The 22,007-nt window shown below is 43.2% G+C and overlaps 1 protein-coding gene across 2 annotated transcripts in view; it reads left to right on the top strand.

Annotated features, from left to right (window-relative positions):
- The window catches only part of LOC122021738, a 31,658-nt gene extending 12,283 nt beyond the window's left edge, over positions 1-19,375 (top strand). The window contains exons 5-14 of one of the 2 annotated variants that reach the window (XM_042579892.1): positions 2,518-2,587; positions 3,165-3,234; positions 4,037-4,082; positions 4,225-4,411; positions 5,662-5,867; positions 5,962-6,036; positions 18,047-18,116; positions 18,243-18,323; positions 18,861-18,940; positions 19,057-19,375. In XM_042579892.1, the coding sequence (XP_042435826.1) occupies positions 2,518-2,587; positions 3,165-3,234; positions 4,037-4,082; positions 4,225-4,411; positions 5,662-5,867; positions 5,962-6,036; positions 18,047-18,116; positions 18,243-18,323; positions 18,861-18,940; positions 19,057-19,135 (964 nt within the window). In that variant the 3' untranslated portion in view covers positions 19,136-19,375. Of the gene's footprint in view, positions 1-2,517; positions 2,588-3,164; positions 3,235-4,036; positions 4,083-4,164; positions 4,412-5,661; positions 5,868-5,961; positions 6,037-18,046; positions 18,117-18,242; positions 18,324-18,860; positions 18,941-19,056 lie in introns of both variants that reach the window. The other variant, XM_042579891.1, reaches the window with a different exon arrangement.
- The last annotated feature ends 2,632 nt before the right edge of the window (positions 19,376-22,007 follow it).

Genomic DNA, 22,007 nt, shown 5'->3' with positions numbered 1-22,007 from the left:
CAAGCTTGGTGCATATGATTTATATTCTCAAGCTTGAGGGGGAGTGCTAGAATAATTATAAGGGTATTTTTGTCTTTTGGTGTATATCTTCTTTCCTATATAAAGGCCTAACTCGTGATTCCCTACACGAGATTTTAGGGTTTTGCTTTGAACAAGTCTTAATAAACTTATTTAGTTTTCTTACCAATAGCGCTGCTTCAGTTTCATCGATCGACGTTTCGGAGTCATTCGTCCATCTTGGCTTGTAGGGCAACATTGAGATCTGACATCTCTATTTGTTTCGGTTCTGCAATTCGAGACTCGTGAAGTTCGAAAGTAGAAAATAAATTTTCTAAAATACTTACCTCAAGGTCCTTAGAGATGTAGTAAGTATCTACTAAGGACGCCCACTCTGGAGTTCTTGGGAAGGCGTTGAGCGTGTACTGGATAGAATCTCGATTTGTTACCGATTCTCTGAGATTGGTCAGTTGAGTTATCAACTCCTTAATTCTCGCTTGGAGTTGCGCTACCTTTTTGCTGTTGTTTATCCGGAGATTTGTAGCTGAGTCCGGAGGATAGCGCGTCTTGCTAATTTCGCTTTTGAGGTGCCTTCGTGGAGCTCCAGGAATTTTTCCCAGAGGTCTTTGGCGGATTCGTAGTTTCCGATCCGACTTACCTCCTGGGGCGGCAGCACGCTGAGCAGATGGAACTCTGCCTTTCCATTGGCCACGAAATCGGCTTGCTCCTTCTTCGTCCATTGGTATGCTTCTTTGTCTTTTGGAGCTGTAAAATCATATTTCATAGTTATAAGAATATCGAAATCCGTTTTAAAAAATACCTTCATTCGTTGTCTCCACGTAGCGAAGTCTCCGTCGAATTTCGGGGGATGAATACTTGTTCCGACCATCGTCTTGATCTTTGTTGCTTCAGACGGTGGTTAATCCTTTTGAGGCGGTCTGACTCTGATACCACTTGTTGGAGTAGCTGGACCGACAAGAGGGAAGGGGTGAATTGTCTGCAAAATAAGAATACCCTCCTCAAAACTTTCAACTCAAGAATAATAGCAACAATAATAATAAGAAAATAAAATGAAGAAAAGCAGGAAGACTCAGCGAGTTGACTTGGTTACAACCAAGAAGGTTGTTAATCCAAGGCGGTTGAAAAAGCGCACTACGAATCTCCTTCATTGTAGGCGGAGAAGCCTTTTTACACACTAAGAAAGCACAGAGGTTGCTAGGAATTGAGTACACAGTTGAATGAATAATTTCCTAGCTCCAGGGGCCTTTATATAGCTCCTGGAAATCCTATCTCGAGTGTTGAAGGCGTCTCCAACGAGGTTGAGGGTGCCTCCCGCAAAGGTATGGATAAAACTTTATCCAATCTGCGAAACAGTCATGTAGACTGGGTCGAAGACGCCTTCAATGGCATTGAGGGTGCCTTCAATGCTATTGAGGGCACCTTCAATGTTGAGGGTGCCCTCAACGCTGTTGAGGGCGCCTTCAACCTGCATGGTATAAATAGCTTCCAGCTTCAATTTTTCTTCTTCTTCCAAAGCTCCGATCGCTTGGGTGATTTCGGCCAATCGAAATAGGGCTCACCCGAATCCAATTTCCGACCTTCTCCTCGAGCAGGCTTCCGTCCCGGCTTCTCGTCCCTCGAACATCGCGCACGTTCTTCTCGTCCACCGGAGTACTCTTCCGTAGCTCTTTCGTCCTTCGGACGCACCGAGTCCGTCGGCTCTCTTCTTGTGTCGTCCTTCTCGCTAGCTGCGTCTTCTGCTTGACTTCCTGCGCTCCTAAGTTCCTGTACACTTAGACACAGAGATCAAATAACAAACAGGACCTAACCTAACTTAGTTAATCACATCAAAACAACCACGTAGTCCAACAGTTTTTACATGCATTGATCCTAGTGTCTCACTGTAAAACTTTCTTCTCATCTGGATTGGGTGAGATAAAGAGCATTTAAAACCATGGTAAGATCGATTTGTATCTGTAAGACTGATGAATTTATCCAATGGTTCATGACTTTTTGAAACTTGCTATAGGATGGTACCTCTATTTAGATGGACTTTGAGATAATATTAAGATAGTTATTATTAAATAAGTTACTTTTTATTGATTTACATGCTTAAGTTTCTTAATAGTGTTGTTTTAATTTACCATGTACTATTGTATTTGAGAATGAGCTGTAGAATGCTGGGTTGCAAGCATTCATATACTAAGAAATACCAACACTTATCAGAGCATTTTCTTTTATGAGAAAAGCCGCTGCTTATAAAATCATGTACAAAAGAGGCATTTGGATATCTAAAAAGGGAACTAGGAATATTGGTTTACTTCCTTAAGAACTATCTTTCAAATAGGACTATGGTGACTCTATAATAACTGTTGGGAAGTAAGCAAAAAGTGCATCTGAAAACACTAGAAAAAATAAAAAGGCAATAAGAAGAAAAAATCCATCACATATTAGCGTTATCACGTCACCTTGAAATTCTCTGGGCAATTTGACCTCTCCGGCTGATGCTCTAATTTTCAGGATGTGTAGAGCTTTAATGCCAGGAGATGAAGAGAGCATGAGTGATGAAGCTATCTGGGAGACACTTCCTGTAAGTTCACTTCAGTTGGATTCTTCAGTTAGTCTCAGTTTTTATGAGTATATTGGTTTCTTGATGAGAAATAATATTGATTTGGCATCTCATGGGAGCTTGTTTTTGAAGAGGAATTGTAAGTGTTATCATGTAGAAAAGTTTCACTAGTAAATGTTACAAAAAGAATTCAATTCCTTCCTAACAATTGTTTATATATATATATATATATATATATATATATATGGAAGATTTTGTTCATCCAGATTTCCAGTCATCTATTGCAGCTTCCTACTTTTCTGTGATCCAATCAACTTTTTATATTTTCAAGCTTAAGCTCATAAGTTCCTAGTTTTTATAGATCACATGAAATTAATATTAACTACATTTTGTTACCTAATTTACTTGCCATACTGGCAATTTGGACATTGAGCAATGTAAGAAAGATGCATTATTAATAAAAGGAAAATGAACTTGTGTTAATAGGCCATGTTGTCCTTTTTCATTAGTTTCTAAGCTAGAATATTACAAATTGCAATACGATTTTGTTTTTGACTTTCTGAAGTTTGTATACTAAATACTGTGGGACTTGTCTTAGCACTTCTGGGTTGCGATCTCCATGGTGTTTCTCATAGCTGCTTCCATATTCACCCTTCTTAAGCTGTGTGGTAAATCCCCCTTCACCATTTTTGTCTAAAGCTTTTATATCTTGCAGTAATAAAACATTTAATTTTATTATCCAACTTTATATGAACATTAAATTTGAGCTCTAGTGTATTTTATGTGCTATTTTGTTCTTTACATGTTCTCTGGAAAAAAGAATCTAAGATCCCTTTAAGGGAAAAAAGGTATCAACAGTTAACTGGAATTGAAGACAGTCAAATTGTAGTTCTCAAATTGGGATTTCATTCAGATATGCTATGGTTTACCGTTTAATCTGTACAGAGCCTTCAAACAAATACAGAGCTAATTGACAAGAAGTCAAAATGAATGAAATTCTGTTGATATTACTATCATGTGGATCTGTTTTATCTGGACTCTGGTTTACGTTTATACTCCTGATCTAATGCTGCCTGCTGCCAGGCACTAATGTGCTCTTAGCCTGTGCTTTGGAGTTGGACTTGCTATACATGGCTCAGAGTGTAGGTTTGATCTCGAGAAATTTTCTGTCATGTGTTTGCTGATTAGTGCCTTTGTTGAATTCCCACATAGAGGAGCATCCAAGTGTTTGTACTTGGATATAAATTAATCGTCATCTTGAAACTTCTGTTTATCTACTATATCCCCTCATCTTCTCTCTTCTCCTCAAGCTATTATCTTCTTTCTTCGCTTCCCTTTTGTCCTGTTTTCCCCTATCTGATTCTGTGTTTAGGATATTCAATATATATATATTTTGTCATGTATAATATTTTAATATTTTAGATGACAGCTACGTCATACAATTTTGCAACTATCTTTTTGTCAGTGCAGGTGATGTTGAAGCTCTTGGTTGGTGGGATATATTTATAAATTTTGGGTAGCACGTCACTCCTTTCTATTTCACATCAATGGTTTTTTACAATACCACTTGTATTTTCTGATCTACCAACCATTTTCAGAATTGCAGAATGTTTTACTTTTCTTGTGTCTACAAAGTGGTATAATCTAATGATCCATAGGCGTCCTTCTCATGGCGAAGCTTCTTCTTCAACTGCAATTAGGTATCGGGATTGGAATAGTGGTCTTCTGCTCTCTTCTATTGAGGACCATGATCAGGATAGGCTATGTAGTCTGCAAGACATTGGAGGCCATATAATGAAAATTCCTATTGTAGTTTTCCAGGTTTTGCTTTGCATGCGCCTCGAGGTATAATGTGCATTTGTAGTTCCTTTCTTTTTTTCTTCCAGCTCTTGGATGGGCATGCTTCAATCACTCAACGATATGCTTGTTTGCTAAGTTGCTCTTATTCAACTAAGAATAGTACAAAAACACTTGATATAATAACAGCCATTGAAAACCACCAAACGTGGCTTGAATTATTGAGGACTTTTGCACATTGAGAAAATAATTTTGATCCTGATGGTGTACTCTAGCCATCCATTTGTGTATTAATAGATGCTGCAAATAAAAATCTCTCTATAAAATTAAACTTGCTTAACTATTACTTGCACTATATTCTGCCTAAAAATGATGTAGAGGGAGACTAGCACAATATTGCCTTCTATGTTAAGTTGTTTCGTCAATCATCTATTGCTATGTTAGAGTGCTTCATGTTCGGAGGATTATCATTAGGGCAATTTCTTTTGTGCAATTGTAGCATTCTAGGGCATGGAATCAATTACCATAGTCCTAGGCACATATGTTGCTATTCTAATCTATGTTACTTGATATGGGAGTATAGTTATTGAAATGAATCTAGGTGTTTGACTCATCATTTACTAGGTGTCCAAGTTGCTGTAGTACCTGTATTTGTTGTCCTGACATGAGTAAGGGGAATATGAAAAGTTCAATTGAAAAAAATTATAGTTCATACTAATTGCATGCCCAAAATTTTAGTTTAAGACTGGTGCAATCATCTCCTTGTCCATGTGCGAATGCTTAATAAGTTAGGACAAGTCTAAGCTAAAAGGGAACTTGAAAACAGGAACGATGTTGAAGTTTTACCTTGCATTTAATATTTGAACACCGTATAATTCTCAACTGAACTTTTGAATTCGTTAATATTACAACCTCTGTTAACCAAAGTACCAACATACTTGCAAATGGCAACTGTATAAATGAGCATAGATAATCATAACTATGGATCGGTACACTTTAAGTTCAAAGAGTATGTAGGAGTCTAATACAAGGGCTGTCCAATAGCTAGTTTGTTCAAGTAATGACAAAATGTAATCTTAACTAAGTAAAACCTTGAACTAATAATGCCAATCTATTTGTTGTATTAATTTTGAATGCTAGGAAAATCAGCTATTACCCATTATATAATTCATTTGCAATTAGAAACTAGAATTGAACATAGTTCAAAGCATACATGCTAAAAAACTTACTACTGCAAAGTTCGTTTAAGCAAGATATTATGCCATGCTGATATGTTTATTACTTGTTTGCTGGTTCAGGGAACTCCTCCTAGTGCTCGGCATATTCCAATTCTTGCAGTTTTCTTGCCATTATTTCTTTTGCAAGGTGCTGCTATCCTATATTCTTTTTCAAGATTGGTGGAGAAGCTTGTTTTTTTACTTCATAATGGAACTATTGATAGTAGATATCTCAGAATTTCATCAAATGTTCATGACTTCTTCGCCTTTGTGCATCGTGGTTCAAGGTACTATTTTATCTGTCTACCATTTGAATATGGTATTTTGGATAAAAAAATTAGCTCTCTTCTTTATTGGTACATCGTGTCCAAGTTGACACAGATTGCTTGGTTGGTGGTCAATTGATGAAGGAAGCAGAGAGGAGCAAGCTCACCTGTTTCATGCTGAAGAAACTGGGTATTTTTCGACTTCATCTAAAACTCTAGATATTTATCTGATGAGCTAACTAATCGACTTTTATGCATGGACTGAAATGTCGTTCCGTGCTAGGCGGCATGGAAGGTGTTTATTGTTCCGTCACCCGGCCGAAACCGGCACCTTAAACTTCCCCGTCTCGATGCGTCGCAAGGTGCGCCGGAGGAGTTGCGGGATGCCTTTGGTGCTGAAGGCGTCGTGGCACGCTTTCAGCGCCGCCAGAAGGGTCGCCGGACGTCCCCCCTCTTCGCGATCCATCGCAGTCCCTATCGTGACCCGTCCTGCGCAATATTTTGACGATGGGAAATTAAAATTTTCAATTAATTAATTTAAACAATTCCCATGTGTAATATTTCGAATAAGCTTTTATAAATGCTAATTAAATTATCTCAATAGAATACGTTTAAAATTAATTTTTTTAATAAATTTAATTTAATTAATCTTCTGAAAATCATTTTTTTAATATTTAAAATTTCATTTAAAATTTTTTAAAAATTATAATAATTTTGATTTATATTATAATATTTTTTTATTATTGTAAATTTCATTTAAAAATTCTAAAAAAATCTTTAAAAATTATAAAAAATTAAATTTATATTCTGATAATTTTTTTATTATTTTATATTTTTTTACTATTTACTGTTTAATTGATATTTTTTTTACTATTTAAAATTTACATTATTTACCTAAAGCAGAATGTTGCAAGAATCAATGCTTCCATCTAATTCACACCACTCTTTTTGGTATTAGTAAGGTAATATATTATGATGTATCAATTTTAATTTAAATTATCAGTAGATTAATTTTTTTTAAAAGAAAACTGTATTTAGTTATTTTTTTTTATCATATTACATTGTCCAATAATTAAGAATTTATATAAAATCAATATCATTTATTTTTAAATTATACACCATAACATATTTATCTAATAATTATTATATATAAATAAAAAAAATACCGAAACCGTATTGGCACGGCACGATACGATAACCGAAATCGTATCGTTCCGGTCTAAGATCGGAACCTCGGCATGGGTCGAGATTTTAAACCTTGCTTTTATGTGCTTAAATAAAGTGAAGTGGCTGAAGCTGTTATGCCAACTTGAGATATTAGCCTCCGAATAGAACTTTCATTGCTTATTGATAGATATGCAGAATTGCAGTGTTACTTTTTTGTCTTGCTTATTTCAATTCAGTGTTTTCTGCCACCCTGTGCATGCTAAAAGTCAAACTATGAAATTATTCGGAACTGAGTCTACTAACACTTTCCATCTGGTGATTTTTAACTAGAATTTTGGATTTTTAATTTCTGTTATCAATTGGTCATTGGTGCATGCTGATAATTCCTCCACTTTTTTTTGATAGTCCATAATTACAGTAAGCCTAGTAATAGTGTAGGAACATATCAATGCAAAACAATTCTTGCTAGTATTTAGAGTGCAAAATCTCTTATATATATATATATATATGATCCGGTGGTAAGAGCCCGGGACCCCCTAACGAGGGGTCAACGCCACGTGGAGGTCAAAGGGTCAGGTGGTCCGTCGAAAAAGGATGAGCTGACCGGACGCATGAGAAGAGGGCAGGCCGATCGGTCTGCCCGTAAACGTCTGATAATAGAAGACGCCCTGACAGGGGTCGGGGTTCCGACGCTCAATGAAACAGTAAATAATGACCGAACGGAAGGCCTAAGAGAAGGCAGGACATAATGGGCGCTCCGGCCGGCCGGCGCAGGGAATTAAAGCCGTCCGGACGACGCTCTTCGCGTCGGCCGTCCGGACGGACGTCTCGGCCAGGCGGTGGATGAAGGATAGGAACATCTTCTGACAGTCGTCAAGTCCTATGGCTAGGCCATACTCTAAGTCTGACAACAAGGTGTTCTGTTGTCCCATCGAAGGCGCGATGGGACTGTTGCAGTATGACGTCAGGTAAGCTTTCTGACAAACACATACCGAGGTATGGGCTGCGGACACGTACGCGCCTCGGTGGGCGTGTAGAGGCTCTTTCACCGCTCTATATAAAGAGCCGCAGACTTCGCCGGAGGTACGCATTCTACAAGCTTTGGAGCCCCTTTCTTTACCTCTTGCTTGCCTGACTTGAGCGTCGCCGGGAACCCTTCCGGCCCGACTTCTGTCGCGGTCGCCGAGCTTCGTCGATCGAAGACCCACATCGCCGGAGGCGCCACGTGCCCGGCGTCCGTTGAGTCGGCCGTTCGGACGGGATCGATTTGCGTGCGTCGGGAAGCTCCTGCGCATCCGAACGGGAACAATGGGCGGTGGGCGACAACACGTGGTGGCGCTTTCGAGCGAGGAACTCGGCGCTCGATCGAGATGAGGGCCAAGCTCGTGGAGTAAAAGCAAGCCGCGGCGGCGGAGCAACAAGCAACATCGGCGTCTGGTTGTCGAGCGGACCACCGACAGTACCATTCCATTGGGCTCTCTTCCGCACTCCTCCGGAGCCGCAAAGACTAATCGAGGCGGGGATCATCTTGGATGAAATACCAAGGCGAGACAATGAAGGAAAGCCCCCGGCGGATCAATCGCGATTTTCGGAGGCTATTCTACAAGACCCTCCGCCCAAGCACTACGTGCCTCCGACGATCGGCGAGTACAATCTGATCATCCGGGTAAGTTCGATAACACCACTCTCCATCATACAGATGGAGTAAAGTGCCGAGTTTTTCTTACCACTCTCTGGGATCGGCTCAACGGTGGTTCCGGACGGATCCATCACAAGCTTGAAGGACTTGAGCGGCCTTCCTCCATCGTTTGCAGCGATCGGTATCAACGGCGTGAGCCTGCGCCGTCGAGCAAGAGGCGTGAATCGCTTGAGCCTACATCCAGCGGTTCGACCAGTGGCGATGGACATTCCAACGCCACCTCGGAAACCATGATGAATGCCTTCGCACAAGGCCTAGTGGATGGGGATTTTTCCGATCGTTCATCCGAAAGCCGCCCGAGACTATGATCATATGCTACAGGCGAACGAATATATCAGCGTGGAAGAAGCGCGGCGAGGAAAAACTCGGTAGGCGGGCTCCTCCGGCGGGCGACCGCCACTCATCGCCGCTAGAGGACCAGGGCGAGCAATCCGATCTCCCAGCGAGTCTCGTATGCGAGGTAGCGCCTCCGGCCGAAGAAGAAATGGACCCGATGTTCCGCTCCTTCCACCGGACGGATACGCACAAGGGATTGCAAAGTCTTCCCTTCGTGGCTCATCCTGTACCTCGGAATCTTGGACGGTCGCCTTGATCGAGCAGTTAATGCGGCGAGAAAGGCGGCGTCCGTGACGTGCGATCGGTATGGCGAGCGAAGGACCAAATTAGTTTGGGCCCAAGGACTGGAAGGAGTTGAAGTACCCCACGGCGATGCTCGCTCATGAAGTGGTGATTACACTATTCAGTGTATTTGTTGACACGGGAGCTCGATCGACATCGTATTGAAGGCGTTCGATCGGTAATTGATCGAGCCACGTGACAACCCCGCTCTACGGGTTTACTGAAGTTGTGATCGGACGGATCCGGTGGCTACCTGGGAGAAGAGCGCTCGGGAGGACACGGACAACGAACTTCGTCGTGGTCGACTCTTCCTCATCCTACAACGTCGTTTTGGGACGCGGATCCGAGCGATCGTAGGCATATCACGACCATTATCAAGTTACCAAGTGAGAACTAGCGACATTCGGCGATGTTGAGCTGCGCTCCCCGAACACCAAATTAGGATCCAAGGCGCCCGGATCGTAAACGCCATCACCGAAAAGCCACCCTCTTTAATTTATGAAGAAAAAGAGGAAGTGCAGATTCACCCAACCCGAGCGGAGGCCACAACCTTTATAGCGTCCGATCCGGAAGAGAAGCAGAAAGAAGAATTGATCCAATGCCTCAGAAGAAATCATGATGTCTTCGTCGGTCGACACATGACGAATTTTGGCATACAAAGACTGAGTTGCGTGTCCGGGACGGCCGATAAGCGAGAAAAAGAGATTTTGAGCGAATGTCATCATCCGGCGGAGGTGGAAAAGCTCTTGGAGGTCGGCCATCCCGAGCTAGTTGGCTAACATTGTATTAGTCTCCAGCCGGGCAACAAGTGGAGGTGTGCATAGATTTCGGGATCTCAACAAAGCTTGCAGAAGATTTTATCCTCTGCCGGATAGATCGGTGGTGGACTCTACAAGAATTAATCAGGCCTACGGGGCTATCACCAGCCGCCGCCGAGAAGATCGGGAAAAGTCGACCGTGACGGCACTTATTGCTATAATGTGATCGGATTGAAGAATCGGGGGCCACATATCGGTAGCTTGATGAATAAAGTATTGGAGAGCGGATCGGTGGAATCTAGAAGTTTATGTGGACGACATTCTCATAAAGTCCATCCGACGATCTCTTCAAAGACATGGAGGAAACCTTGAGCATTGCTGAAATATGGGTCAGCTAAATCCCGAAGTGCTGTTCGAGCAAAAGAGGGCTTTAGTGCATAGTGACCGGGGCATCAGCAAATCGAAGGTGAAAACTCTGAGATATCGCCTCCAGAAATACTGAGGAAGTCTGTTTGGCCGGTGATAACCGCTCTGTCGATTCATCTCCAAACCGCCGGAGCCTTCCATTTTCAAGATCTTGCGCAAGGTTACAAAATGACCGGGCGTTCGAAGATTTAAAGGCGTATCTGAACTCTCTCCCGTTATTAGCCAACGGGCGAGCCACTTTACATGTACTTGTCTTCAACCGAGCATGCAATCGGCTCGGCTTTAGTGAGGCGATGGAGAAGAGCACATGTATTTCCTTAGTCACATTTTAAAGACTTTGAATCTACACTGGGCTCGAAAAGCTAGCCTTCGCTCGGTCCTCGCCGCTCCGCCCATATTTTACAGGCGTACCATCATTGTCGAAACCAATAGTCCGCTCGGTAGCGTATTGCTAAATCCGGAGGCATCCGACGGCTCGTGAATGGACGGAGTTAAGTGAATTGATATCCAATACCGGCTCGGCGATCAAAGCGCGATCCTTGGCCGATTTTGTGATCGAGGTGCAAAAGCCGGAGCGGGAAGCTATGTGGAGAATATATGTGGATGGGTCGTCTACTCGCTCGGAAGCGGGATTGGAATATTGTTACTCTCCCTCAAGAAGAGAAGATGCACTTATCCGTCCTTTGGATTATAAAGCTACAATGAAGCAGAGTATGAGGCCCTCATGGCCGGCTTGCAGGTAGCGGCGTGTGGGAGCCGGTCGGGTAACACTTCACTCGGATTCGCAGTTGGCCGCTCGGCCTCTCTGGTACCTTCGAAATCAATAGTGCTCGGCTCAAGCTCTACGAGAAGCTCAAAGCTGATTTTAGAGAAGTTATTGTCGAGAAGATACCCAGCAGAAAATCAAGCAGCCGATGAGTTAGCCGAACTCGCGAGCTCAATAACGTCGGTCGCCATCAATTGAAAAAATCTTGTTGGTGGCGCACGTCGGCCGGATGGAAGGCCTCGCATTTCCAAGCGATGGCGGACACCCATCATAGAGTTCCTCCGCTCGGGAGCCACATCCGGAAGCAGCCCAGCAATTAAGAAGGAGGGCCGGTCGGTTCACACTCATCGGTGATCAGCTTTACAAAAGGCTTTCTCTCGTCGAAATGCGTGAGCTCGGAAGACTCGGCTTACATCCTCCAAGAGGTACATCAAGGATCGTGCGGAGGACATCCGGCGGACGATCACTAGCTAAGAAGATCCTGCTAGCGGATACTTTGGCCGATCTTACAAGGACGCTCGTCAGACAAGATTCTACGTGCCTTCGTGCGGAAGTACCATAACTTCTCCCACCGACGAGGAAATGAAGGCATCAACCGTTTCGTGTCCGTTCGACCAATGGGAATGGATATTGTCGGTCCATTTCCGACGGCGACCGGAAAGGAAATTTTGCTAGTGGCGATGGATTATTTTTCCAAGTGGGTGGAGGCCGAGCCAAGATCACCGAGCGGATGGTCAAAAATTCATCCGGCAACATCATCTATCGGTTCGGCATCCCTCGCCGATTGGTTTCCAATAATGGGCGGCTTCACGGGGAAGGTGCTAGAGGAGTGGTGCAAAACTCGGCATCGAGCAACACTTCACATCCGTGGCTTATCCCGAGCGGCGGTCAAGTAGATCGGAAATTCTTCGATGCTCGGCTCGACCATTTGGGGGAAGTTGGCGGATGAAGTGTCGGGCGTCTTATGGGCCATCCGAACGCCCGAAGGAAGGGACAGGCGTCACGCCTTGGTGTATAGCGGCGAGGCGGTCATTCCGGTCGAAGTTGGCGTTGAGTCCGTCCGGATCCAGAGTTATGACGCCGAATGGAGGAACATGGAGCTAGATTTGGTCGACGAGGAGCGCGGCTAATGGCATCTGCGGCGGCGGATGAAGCAAAACTACAACGCGTAATCCCGGATCATTCAGTCGGCGATCTTGTGCGGAAGAAAATCGCCGGTCGGCGACGTGCAACAAAGCTCCTTGGCGGCCCCTTGAGGTTATTGAAAAGCTCGCTCGGGAGCTTATTATTTGAGGATGAAGGCAGGCGGTGGATCGACCGTGAGTGCGAATCATCTCCAGCCTTATCGAGCGGGGTGAAAGCACGAATGTAAATCATTTTGTATATGTTAGTCGCCTTGTCCTTGTAATGCAGAAGCAAAATTAATTCAAAGGATTGCCAAGGGTTTGCCGAGCGCAGTGTCGAGTTAGCCGTAAAGGCCGTCGAGCTCCGGACGTTAAAAATCGAGAGGCGAGGCGGCGTCTGAGCGGAAGACCGTCGAGCTCCGACGTTAAAAATCGAGAGCGGCGCCGACATAACGTCCGAGCGGAAGACCGCCGAGCTCCGGCGTTAAAAATCGAGAGACGAGCCGGCGTCCGAGCGGAAGACCGTCGAGCTCGACGTTAAAAATCGAGAGTCTGCCTCTATAAGCGTCCGAGCGGAAGACCGCCGAGCTCGACGTTAAAAATCAAGGGGAGCAGTCATAAGCGTCCGGCGGAAGACCGCCGAGCTCAAGCGTTAAAATCGAGAGCGGCGTCATAAACGCGTCGGCGGAAACCATCGAGCTCGAGGCGTTAAAAATCGAGACGAGCCGGCGTCATAACGCGTCGGCGGAAGACCGTCGACCGCGTTAAAAATCGAGAGCAGTCGGCGTCATAAACGCCCGGCGGAAGACCGTCGAGCTCGCGTTAAATATCGAGACGCAGCCGTATAAGCGTGGAGGTCTCGCGAAAATCTAACGAAAACCCCTTTGAGGTAAGGCTCGAAGCAAAAAATGGTTAAGCGGAATTAAAAATGCGAGCAAGTAAACGAGTGACGTTCGCGCGCCGAGCGGCTACTCAGTCGCATAATGAAAGACATTAAAGACAACCGACTTGTCTGACGGAGCGTAGTGCCGAGCGGAGGAGTTTTACATAACACTTTAGTTATGACGAGAGGAAAATTTCTTGCCAAAACAAAAACTGAAGGAAAAGAAAAGGTTATCTATTAAGTACAAGGCTAACCAAAAAAGTTACTATAGAAATAAGTTGGGCCGAACGGCTGGAATACAAAAAAGAAAAAACGCTTATCACGCGTCAAAGTCAAAAAGAGTGTCAAGGATGGCCATCACCGGCGCGACCGTTGCGTCATGGCCAGCTCGGCGGGCGGTGGCCCTTGGTCTTCAGGTAATCCACCGCCTTGATCGCTTCTTCGAAAGTGAGGATATCTTGTCGGTAAACTTCTCTCGAAATCTTAGCGGAATCGCCTCCTTCGCCGTCGGGCCGACTCCCCTCTTGATATTCTTTGGAGCGTGGCGCGTGGCGGCTCGAGATCCTTCAAGTCTCCATCAATCTTTGGAGATCGGAGCGGCTCTCCTTCTGTGAGCCAGAGCATCAGATCCTTGATCGTTGCTCACCTCGGATCTCCACCTTCATCCGGTCCATATCATCGATGGCTCGGCTCCGGGTGGTCACCGTCTTGATCTCCTTATCTCGTTGATCATCAAGCCGGACGACCTTGCTCGCCGATCGGAAGCCCTTTTCCGTTTGGCTTCCAGTGATTTTTGCCTTCTCCAGAGCGGCCGTCGATTGTTGATTGTCCCTGGCGGCTTTAAGTTTTCTCGATTCATCCTCTAGCTCGGCCAACCGATTGCTAATGGCAATCTGCTCCACCAGTTCTGAGAAGGTGAATAGGTTAACAACTTAATTCATTACACAAATAAAGAAGAAGAGCATACCGGTGGCTGTTGGAGGTTCTTGTCGCCGAGCTACCGGAATCATCGCTTTTATCGGCCGGCGTCCTGGCGAGATGCCAGAGCGAGGAGCCGATTGCGCTCCAGGTGGTGTCGATGCCGGCGATCAGCAGTAGCCATGTATTCCTCTGAGGGGAGGCGCAAAACGGTCTTAATTAAATTCGAGCCGCTCGACTCGCTCTGAGAGGCATCGGCCTTACCGGTGGACGAGGAGGAAGCTCGCCCAAACGCCTGATACGGCGCAGAGTTCTAGAAGGGCTGGATGGCGGCACCTCAGAGCTGGCCCTTGGAGAGCCATGCGGGGTCGGAGTGCTCTCGAGAGAAACCGTCCCGGACAACACCGGAGCATCCGCGCCCCGCTCGGGCTGTGGTTCATCAAGTGGAGTGGAGGCAGACGCAGATTCCGGTCGTCGGCGCTTCCGAGTGACTAGCGGAACATCGTCGGCTGAACGGCCCTCCACCTCGGCTTGGGTAGAAGGATCTGTGCCGCCCGCTGCCTCCTCTTGAGAGGTAGTGGCTGCTAAGGCTTCAGGGGCATCCTGAGTCCCCTCGCCTAACTCGCCGGTCGGAGCGGCTAGACCAAGGCCCCGCTCGGCGACCTCCTTGTTCGTCGCCGCCTCAATCTGAGCGACTTTCAATTTGAGCTTTTCGGTTGCCTTGGCGCGCCACATGACTTCAGCTGCAGAAGCAAAAAATAAATCAGTTAGAACAAAACAAACGGTAAGATAAGGGAACTTACTCATGCTGCAGGGCAGATCGACTGTGGTAGAGGACAAGCCGAATATGTGCATTACTCCCGGGAGGAGTAGCTTGTCAATATGATAGCGCTGGCCAACTAGCCGTTCGGCTGCATGAAGGTAGGCCGCGTCGCCTCTAAATTTGCTAAGCTCCGGTTGCGCCGGCATCGCCGTCTGCCACTTGGAATGAAAAGTTGGCCGTTCGGGAAAACGTATATAGAAAAAGTGCTCCTTCCAATGTTTGTTGGAGCTCGGCATGTTATCGAAGAGGACGAAACCTATCCTAGATTGAAAAACAAAAGTGCCCCACTCGGCCTGCTTGGGATAGTAGAAGTAGTGGAAAATTTTTGGGTCTAAGGGGATGCCGTTCAGTTTAACAAAACTATCACTCCGCTCAGCAGCCTGATAGAGTTGGGAACTACCTGGCCGAGCAGAATGCGAAAATAATTGCAAACTTGTAAGAAAAACTTGTGGGGTGGAAAACGCAGTCCGGCCAGAAATTGGTCTCGGAAGAAAAGAACGGTGCCGGGCGGCGGTTCATGAGGCCGATCGGCCGGTGTGGCTAAAACTATTTGGTGGTCGGTCGGCAGGTCATAGGTTCGAGTGAGGCGCAAGGCGTCCTCCTCGTCGAACCGGCTTTCCATGGTCGAATACCAAAGACCCGGAGCACCGCCGGTTGACTGCGAAGTACTAGTCATGATCGAAAGACAGGAATGCGGGACAAAAGGGGAAGGTTCAAGCAAGGAATGGATGGAAACCGACTGAAGGAGACGATTAACAGAAAGAAGTTGGGAGCAAGAAAAAGGGTCTTACGAGCAAAGAAGATGGTCCAAGAAGTCAGGGTCGCCGAAAGCCGAACGCAGGTCGCCGTGAAAGGAGGAGCAGTGGAATGTCTGAAGCGAGGAGGTCGAAATGGCGAAGAGCGAGGGGTCGGAGCTTTATACGGGCAGCCGCCATCAATTTCCACCGCTCGATTCAGGTCACCGATATCAAGGTCGTCATCCAGCCATCGGAAGTGACGCCACCGCCATACGCTGACAAAGCACGATCGCCACGTGGCAGCTGGCCGCATTTAATGAGCTCCCTTTACCATGCGCAGCGCACGTGATGGATAGTAGGGAGAGCATGACATGGATTCGAAAACACAAGGCACGGACAAGATACCGCCGAACGGACGAGCATCCTTATGCTGGCCGAGCGGCCCAATGCAATCATTGCTCGATCGGTCGGACTTCGCCTCCTTCGACTACTCGAGGGGAAGGCAAGTGATCCGGTGGTAAGAGCCCGGGACCCCCTAATGAGGAGTCAACGTCAGGTGGAGGTCAAATGGTCAGGTGGTCCGTCGAAGAAGGATGAGCTGACCGGACGCATGAGAAGATTGCAGGCCGATCGGTCTGCTCGTAAACGTCTGATAGTAAAAGACGCCCTAACAGGGGTCGGGGTTCCGACGCTCAATGAAACAGTAAATAATGACCGAACGGAAGGCCTAAGAGAAGGCAGGACATAATGGGCGCTCCGGCCGGCCAGCGCAGGGAATTAAAGCCGTCCGGACGACGCTCTTCGCGTCGGCCGTCGGACGGACGTCCCGGCCGGGCGGTGGATGAAGGATAGGAACATCTTCTGACAGCCGTCAAGTCCTATGGCTAGGCCATACTCTAAGTCTGACAACAAGGTGTTCTGTTGTCCCATCGAAGGCGCGATGGGACTGTTGCAGTATGACGTCAGGTAAGCTTTCTGACACACACATACCGAGGTATGGGCTGCGGACACGTACGCACCTCGGTGGGCGTGTAGAGGCTCTTTCACCGCTCTATATAAAGAGCCGCAGATTTCGCCGGAGGTACGCATTCTACAAGCTTTGGAGCCCCTTTCTTTACCGCTTGCTTGCCTGACTTGAGCGTCGGAGGGTCGCCGCCGGGAACCCCTTCCCGGCCCGACTTCTGTGCAAGGTCGCCGGAGCTTCGTACGACCAGTCGAAGACCCACATCAGCAACCGGAGAGCGCCACGTGCCCAGCGTCCGTTGAGTCAGCCCTTCGGACAGGATCAATATATATATATATATAGAGAGAGAGAGAGAGAGAGAGAGAGAGAGAGTTTGACTTGTGGTGATAAGATGAACTCATTTAATTGGATTCTAGTTTAAATAGGAGGTGAAACTAAGCAAGCTTGCAAGGAATGAATGGTTAAGCCACATGCTTGTATTTTTATATTAGATGTAGATTCTGGAAATAAAATTATTTTGTTGTTGTGAAAATGATGGCTGTAATTTGTTCAAATGAATTGCAATAATGAGACTGGAGAGTGGACAAGTGATCTCTCATGCTATTGTTCATGTGACCAATGCCTGATTTGATATAAAATGTAGAGCTCTTAACCATGATGGAAGAATAGACATTTAGACCACAAGTTGTTATGGATACAGATATCTACAATGTAGGGACCAAAAGTATTTTAGCATTCTTCAAGATTGATTTAACTGTCCAAGTATGAGACACCGGTAAATCTTGCTAATCTGAGTTTGTGAATATTTCAGCTTCTAGTGGTCAGCTTTGGGGAATATTTATTGTAGGAAATTAAAATATGTAAGGAATGAATCTAATCACGGTACATGCCTTATATTTTCTCATTGGATGATTTTTATTATTATTTTTGAATATCTAATAATAATAACTAACTAACTCTTAACCTTTTAGGAATGAATCTTTCTAGACAGGTTGCCTGGCTGTGGTTTTTTATGATAATACTTGTGGCTCATTTTGTGCTAAACCCTAAACCCTAAACCCTAAACACATAGGATATCATCATTGGTCTTGCTTACTGTTGAAGATTAGTAAATGTTCTAAAAGCAAAGATAGGCATTGTCTCTTCTTAACAAAATACTTTGGAACACAAAATTCAAGAAGTAGATTTCATAATATAAAGAGATTGCTGATCTTCCTCATACGAGGGTCTTGGATCAATGCTGTAAATTAATAGCATTGAAAGTAACTAGTAGGACAACTATCATCTTTCTTCTGACCATTTGGAGTTTCTCTTTAGGTATAACACTTTTTGTGGTTATCCACCTGAGGTAGTGAAGAAAATGGCAAAGAAGGATTTAGCCGAGGAGGTACAGTGGATTTTTTTTGCTTGTGTCAATCACCAAGTTGTATTTTAGAGTTTTAGATACTATACAGCAGGTTTATGTTCCACAACACTGTCATTTGTTTGATCCCCATCTGTGTTTGCACCTCAGGTTTGGAGATTACAAGCAGCTTTGGGGGAACAAGTTGAAATAACGAAGTATAGCCAACAAGAATATGAAAGGCTTCAAAATGTCCGTATTTAATCTATAATTGGGTTAAAAAAAATACCTGTTGAATAGCTAGGGTTTCTAATTCCTGGTTTATGCCTTTTATTTTTCTTTTAAATATTTTTATCATATATATATATAGATATGTGTGCCTTTTTGCTTTCACAGGCTTCAATTATTGCTTTTCTCACCCAGCACAATGATCTGTGTAGATTAGCATTATTGTTAATATACACGCACAGGCTGACCTGTTACTGACGGATAAACTAGGAGTAGGGAAAATATGCCATTTTAGTCACAATTAATAAGAAGAAACAAACAATAAGTGGTAGTTGTATATGCTTAGGAATAAGCAGGCATTAATGATCATCTGTTATCTATGGTACGAATACTGAGGCCAGAGAGCGGATAAGATACAACCACCCAGTTTGCAGTCCAGAAAATTCCTTGTATTTGACACGGTGGACATTAGCTGGTTTTTACATTGCATGTTACTATATTCTCTGCAAGTTCACTTTTGTGCCAAATTTCTGAAATAATTTGTGTATCCATCTATTTCAGGAGAAAGTGATATGTAGGATATGCTCTGAGGCAGAAATTTGCATGGTCCTCCTTCCATGTCGCCACCGGATTCTTTGCAAGTAAGTTTTGTGCTAGTTTGTTTCAGTCGCACAAGGGCGGCCATCATAGCTATTGGCAATACCTTCTTGATATGCATTAATTGATGTTTATAGTATTAACTCCACTATGTCAACAGGTCCTGCTCTGAGAAGTCCAAGAAATGCCCTATATGCCGAGTACAGATTGAGGAGCGGATGCCTGTATATGATGTTTAAGTCCTCACCAATAGAAACCCACAAGTAATTTTAACATCCTCACCAGCTTGTGTTCATAGACAGATGTATATAACTATAAGTTAGAGCTTTCGAGTGCTGTAACTAACTCCTTCAGGTATAGTGCTGCTTACATGGGGTTCTAATCTACACGAAAGTACAATTAGGTTTACTTTCTCAATTAGATTAGTAACTGATGAGCTTTGAAATTTTATTGTTAATTATAAAAAAATTTAATCAAAAGTAAGATCATTAATTTTAATACAAGATAATTTAAGATTCATGAAAGCCAGATTAAGGTGTTAGACTCGGTAATGGATTGGGTGATTTTGATGTCACTGGAGAGTGTCTGTCCCATGTAGTCGGCAAAGCCCCTTTAGCCATAAGTTATTGGGTGCCACGGATTAGTTCAAATTTGAGGTTATGTAGAGCTCAATCTAGCAAGAGCAATCACATTAATTAGGAATTTATGAGCACTGCCTTGCAATTAATGGCTTGCCAACGAAGTGTGCTTGGAGGATGTGTGGCTCTCTTCGCTTGCTAGAGGCGTCCCATCCTTCTCGACAGAACTCTTTCACGATCGAGTTTGATCAATCAACTAATGGAAGTGGAAGTCCCACTGGATGAACTATTCCAATTCTCCAACTTCAGTTAATTTTTTATTGCATGCTCTTAATCCCTATCATCAGTTAACATCATGTTTGGAATTCTATAGAATTGAATTTCTATGGTAATTAAAATTCAATTCCATAGTTTGGAATGAATTTTTGAGATGGATTTGATATGGAATTCAATTCCAATTTTATTCAAAACGTGAACAGTAAATCAGACCTCAAATGGTCATATTTGGATAAAGAATTTATCATAAATAATTAAAATTATTTAATTGTCTTTTTAACTTAAAAATCCTTTTTTCCATACTCTCTTGTTTTCTCCTGCTTTTTTCCCGTACGCCGTTTCTCCTTGGGCCGAAAACTTCTCTTTGCACCGTTTCTCCTGTGTGCCACCTTCTTCATACTGCTGCCTTAACTGTGCGATCCCTTCTTCCTATTCTCTAATACTTAACTTGATTATTAAATGGTTAGTTATGAGGATAAAATGATACATGTATAAGAATGGAATTCAATTCAAATAGATTCCAAATTAAGGAATTCAATTCAATTCTATTATTCACTAATCTATTCCAAACATAAGAATTGAATTCAATTTCTGTCAGAATTTAATTCCTAATGAAATTTAATTCAATTCCTTTACTTAAATAGTTTCCAAACAGGATGTAATAGAATCCCTCACCTCTTTTATCTAGCCCCGGCACCTGCACATTTATGAGGAAAATTTATCTAAACTTTGTCAGCGTCTTATGTGATTTTGACAGTGGAATGCTTCGTTTTTTGCTTTGCTATGTGGTGCTTTTGACATGCATGCAGGTCCAGGATTTCTGCAGGTCGATGTATCTTTCAGCATCCTTCTTTCCAGCCTCCCAAGATTCACCACTAAGCAATTGGATCATACAAGTCAAAATGAATATGCTATATGTTACAAGAGACACAACGACCTCACGATGTGCATGTCTTGAAAGCAAACGATTAAGAAGATCACATTGCTTAGAATGCATGCATCTTTGATATTGCTCATGGTTTCAACGGGAGGTCAAGGTTGGCTGCCAGCCAATGCTGTCTCAGTGACAAAAGAGAGTGGCCATGTATATATGTATGGCTCGATTAACGGTTCATTGTTTCTCTTGGTAAAAGCACATGGTGATTTTTTGTCTTCTTTCTTTGAAATTAATATAATCAAAGAACACGTCGCATATCAAGTTTGGCTATGAGCCCGTGACCATGTGATCGGGTCGGAGCTCACAAGTAAACTATCAAGATGATAAAAAATGAATATTAAGCCTTTAGAATAATGACTTTTATATTATCGAAATTTGAATTTTAAATTTTATGATAATAATATTTTCTGTGTTAACCATTAGATCATCCGGAGAGAAAAACAAATAAGCTATCAAGAGTTGAAAAGAGGAGAACTTTGCCAAATAGATTAAATGGCGTTTAGCTATATATTTAATTTCATTAAGATACAACCAAAAATCTAGTATTTAATGATATTAGTAAATGTCACTAACATGATTCAGTGTTATTAATTATATCAATCTATTGCACACTTTATTTGATATTTTATGGTGCGTGCCAGAAAATATACAGGCCATAGGGCATACTAATTTGTCACTTTCAATTTTTTTTAAAAAAAAATGTAATGCATAATTAAAACCGAATCCTTATCTCACTAAATAAAATCGATTATATATTAAAAATTACAGAATTTATTCCCACATTAATTTTTAGTACGGAATTATTACATATTATAAATAGTTTCTCTTAATTATCTGACCGAATAATAATTGAGAATTGACAAATGAAAACAATAGCTAATCATGTGTGTTTCACTGTAAATAAATCGACAGACTAAACCAATCGAGCAAACAGTTGATATTATGAGTTTAAAAATTACTTAAATTTTTAGCATTAATTCCTACCATTAATTTCACCTATTCGATGAAACAACACGTAGGAGGAATTTAATAAATTCAAATTTTAAAAAGGATAATTTCCCATTAAGTTATATATATATTAAATTTATTTTAATCTTAAGATATTCTTTCCTGTTGTTGGTTAAATAATTTAACTTAAATTAATTAAATTAAATAATTTTTTTCTTGTCCCATTAAATTAAACAAATATTTATGGTAATCCTTCCGGTGTCTCTAAAAAATAATTTTCAAAACTGAGAGAGAGACCTCTTAAAGATCCAATTTAAATAATTGCTCCATCATAAATGAGGCTAAATAATTCAGTAAGAAGAACATGAAAGA

The sequence above is a fragment of the Zingiber officinale genome, chromosome 9A (assembly GCF_018446385.1).
Source record: "Zingiber officinale cultivar Zhangliang chromosome 9A, Zo_v1.1, whole genome shotgun sequence".
Lineage (NCBI taxonomy): Eukaryota > Viridiplantae > Streptophyta > Magnoliopsida > Zingiberales > Zingiberaceae > Zingiber > Zingiber officinale.
This window is presented reverse-complemented; position numbering and strand designations above follow the sequence as displayed.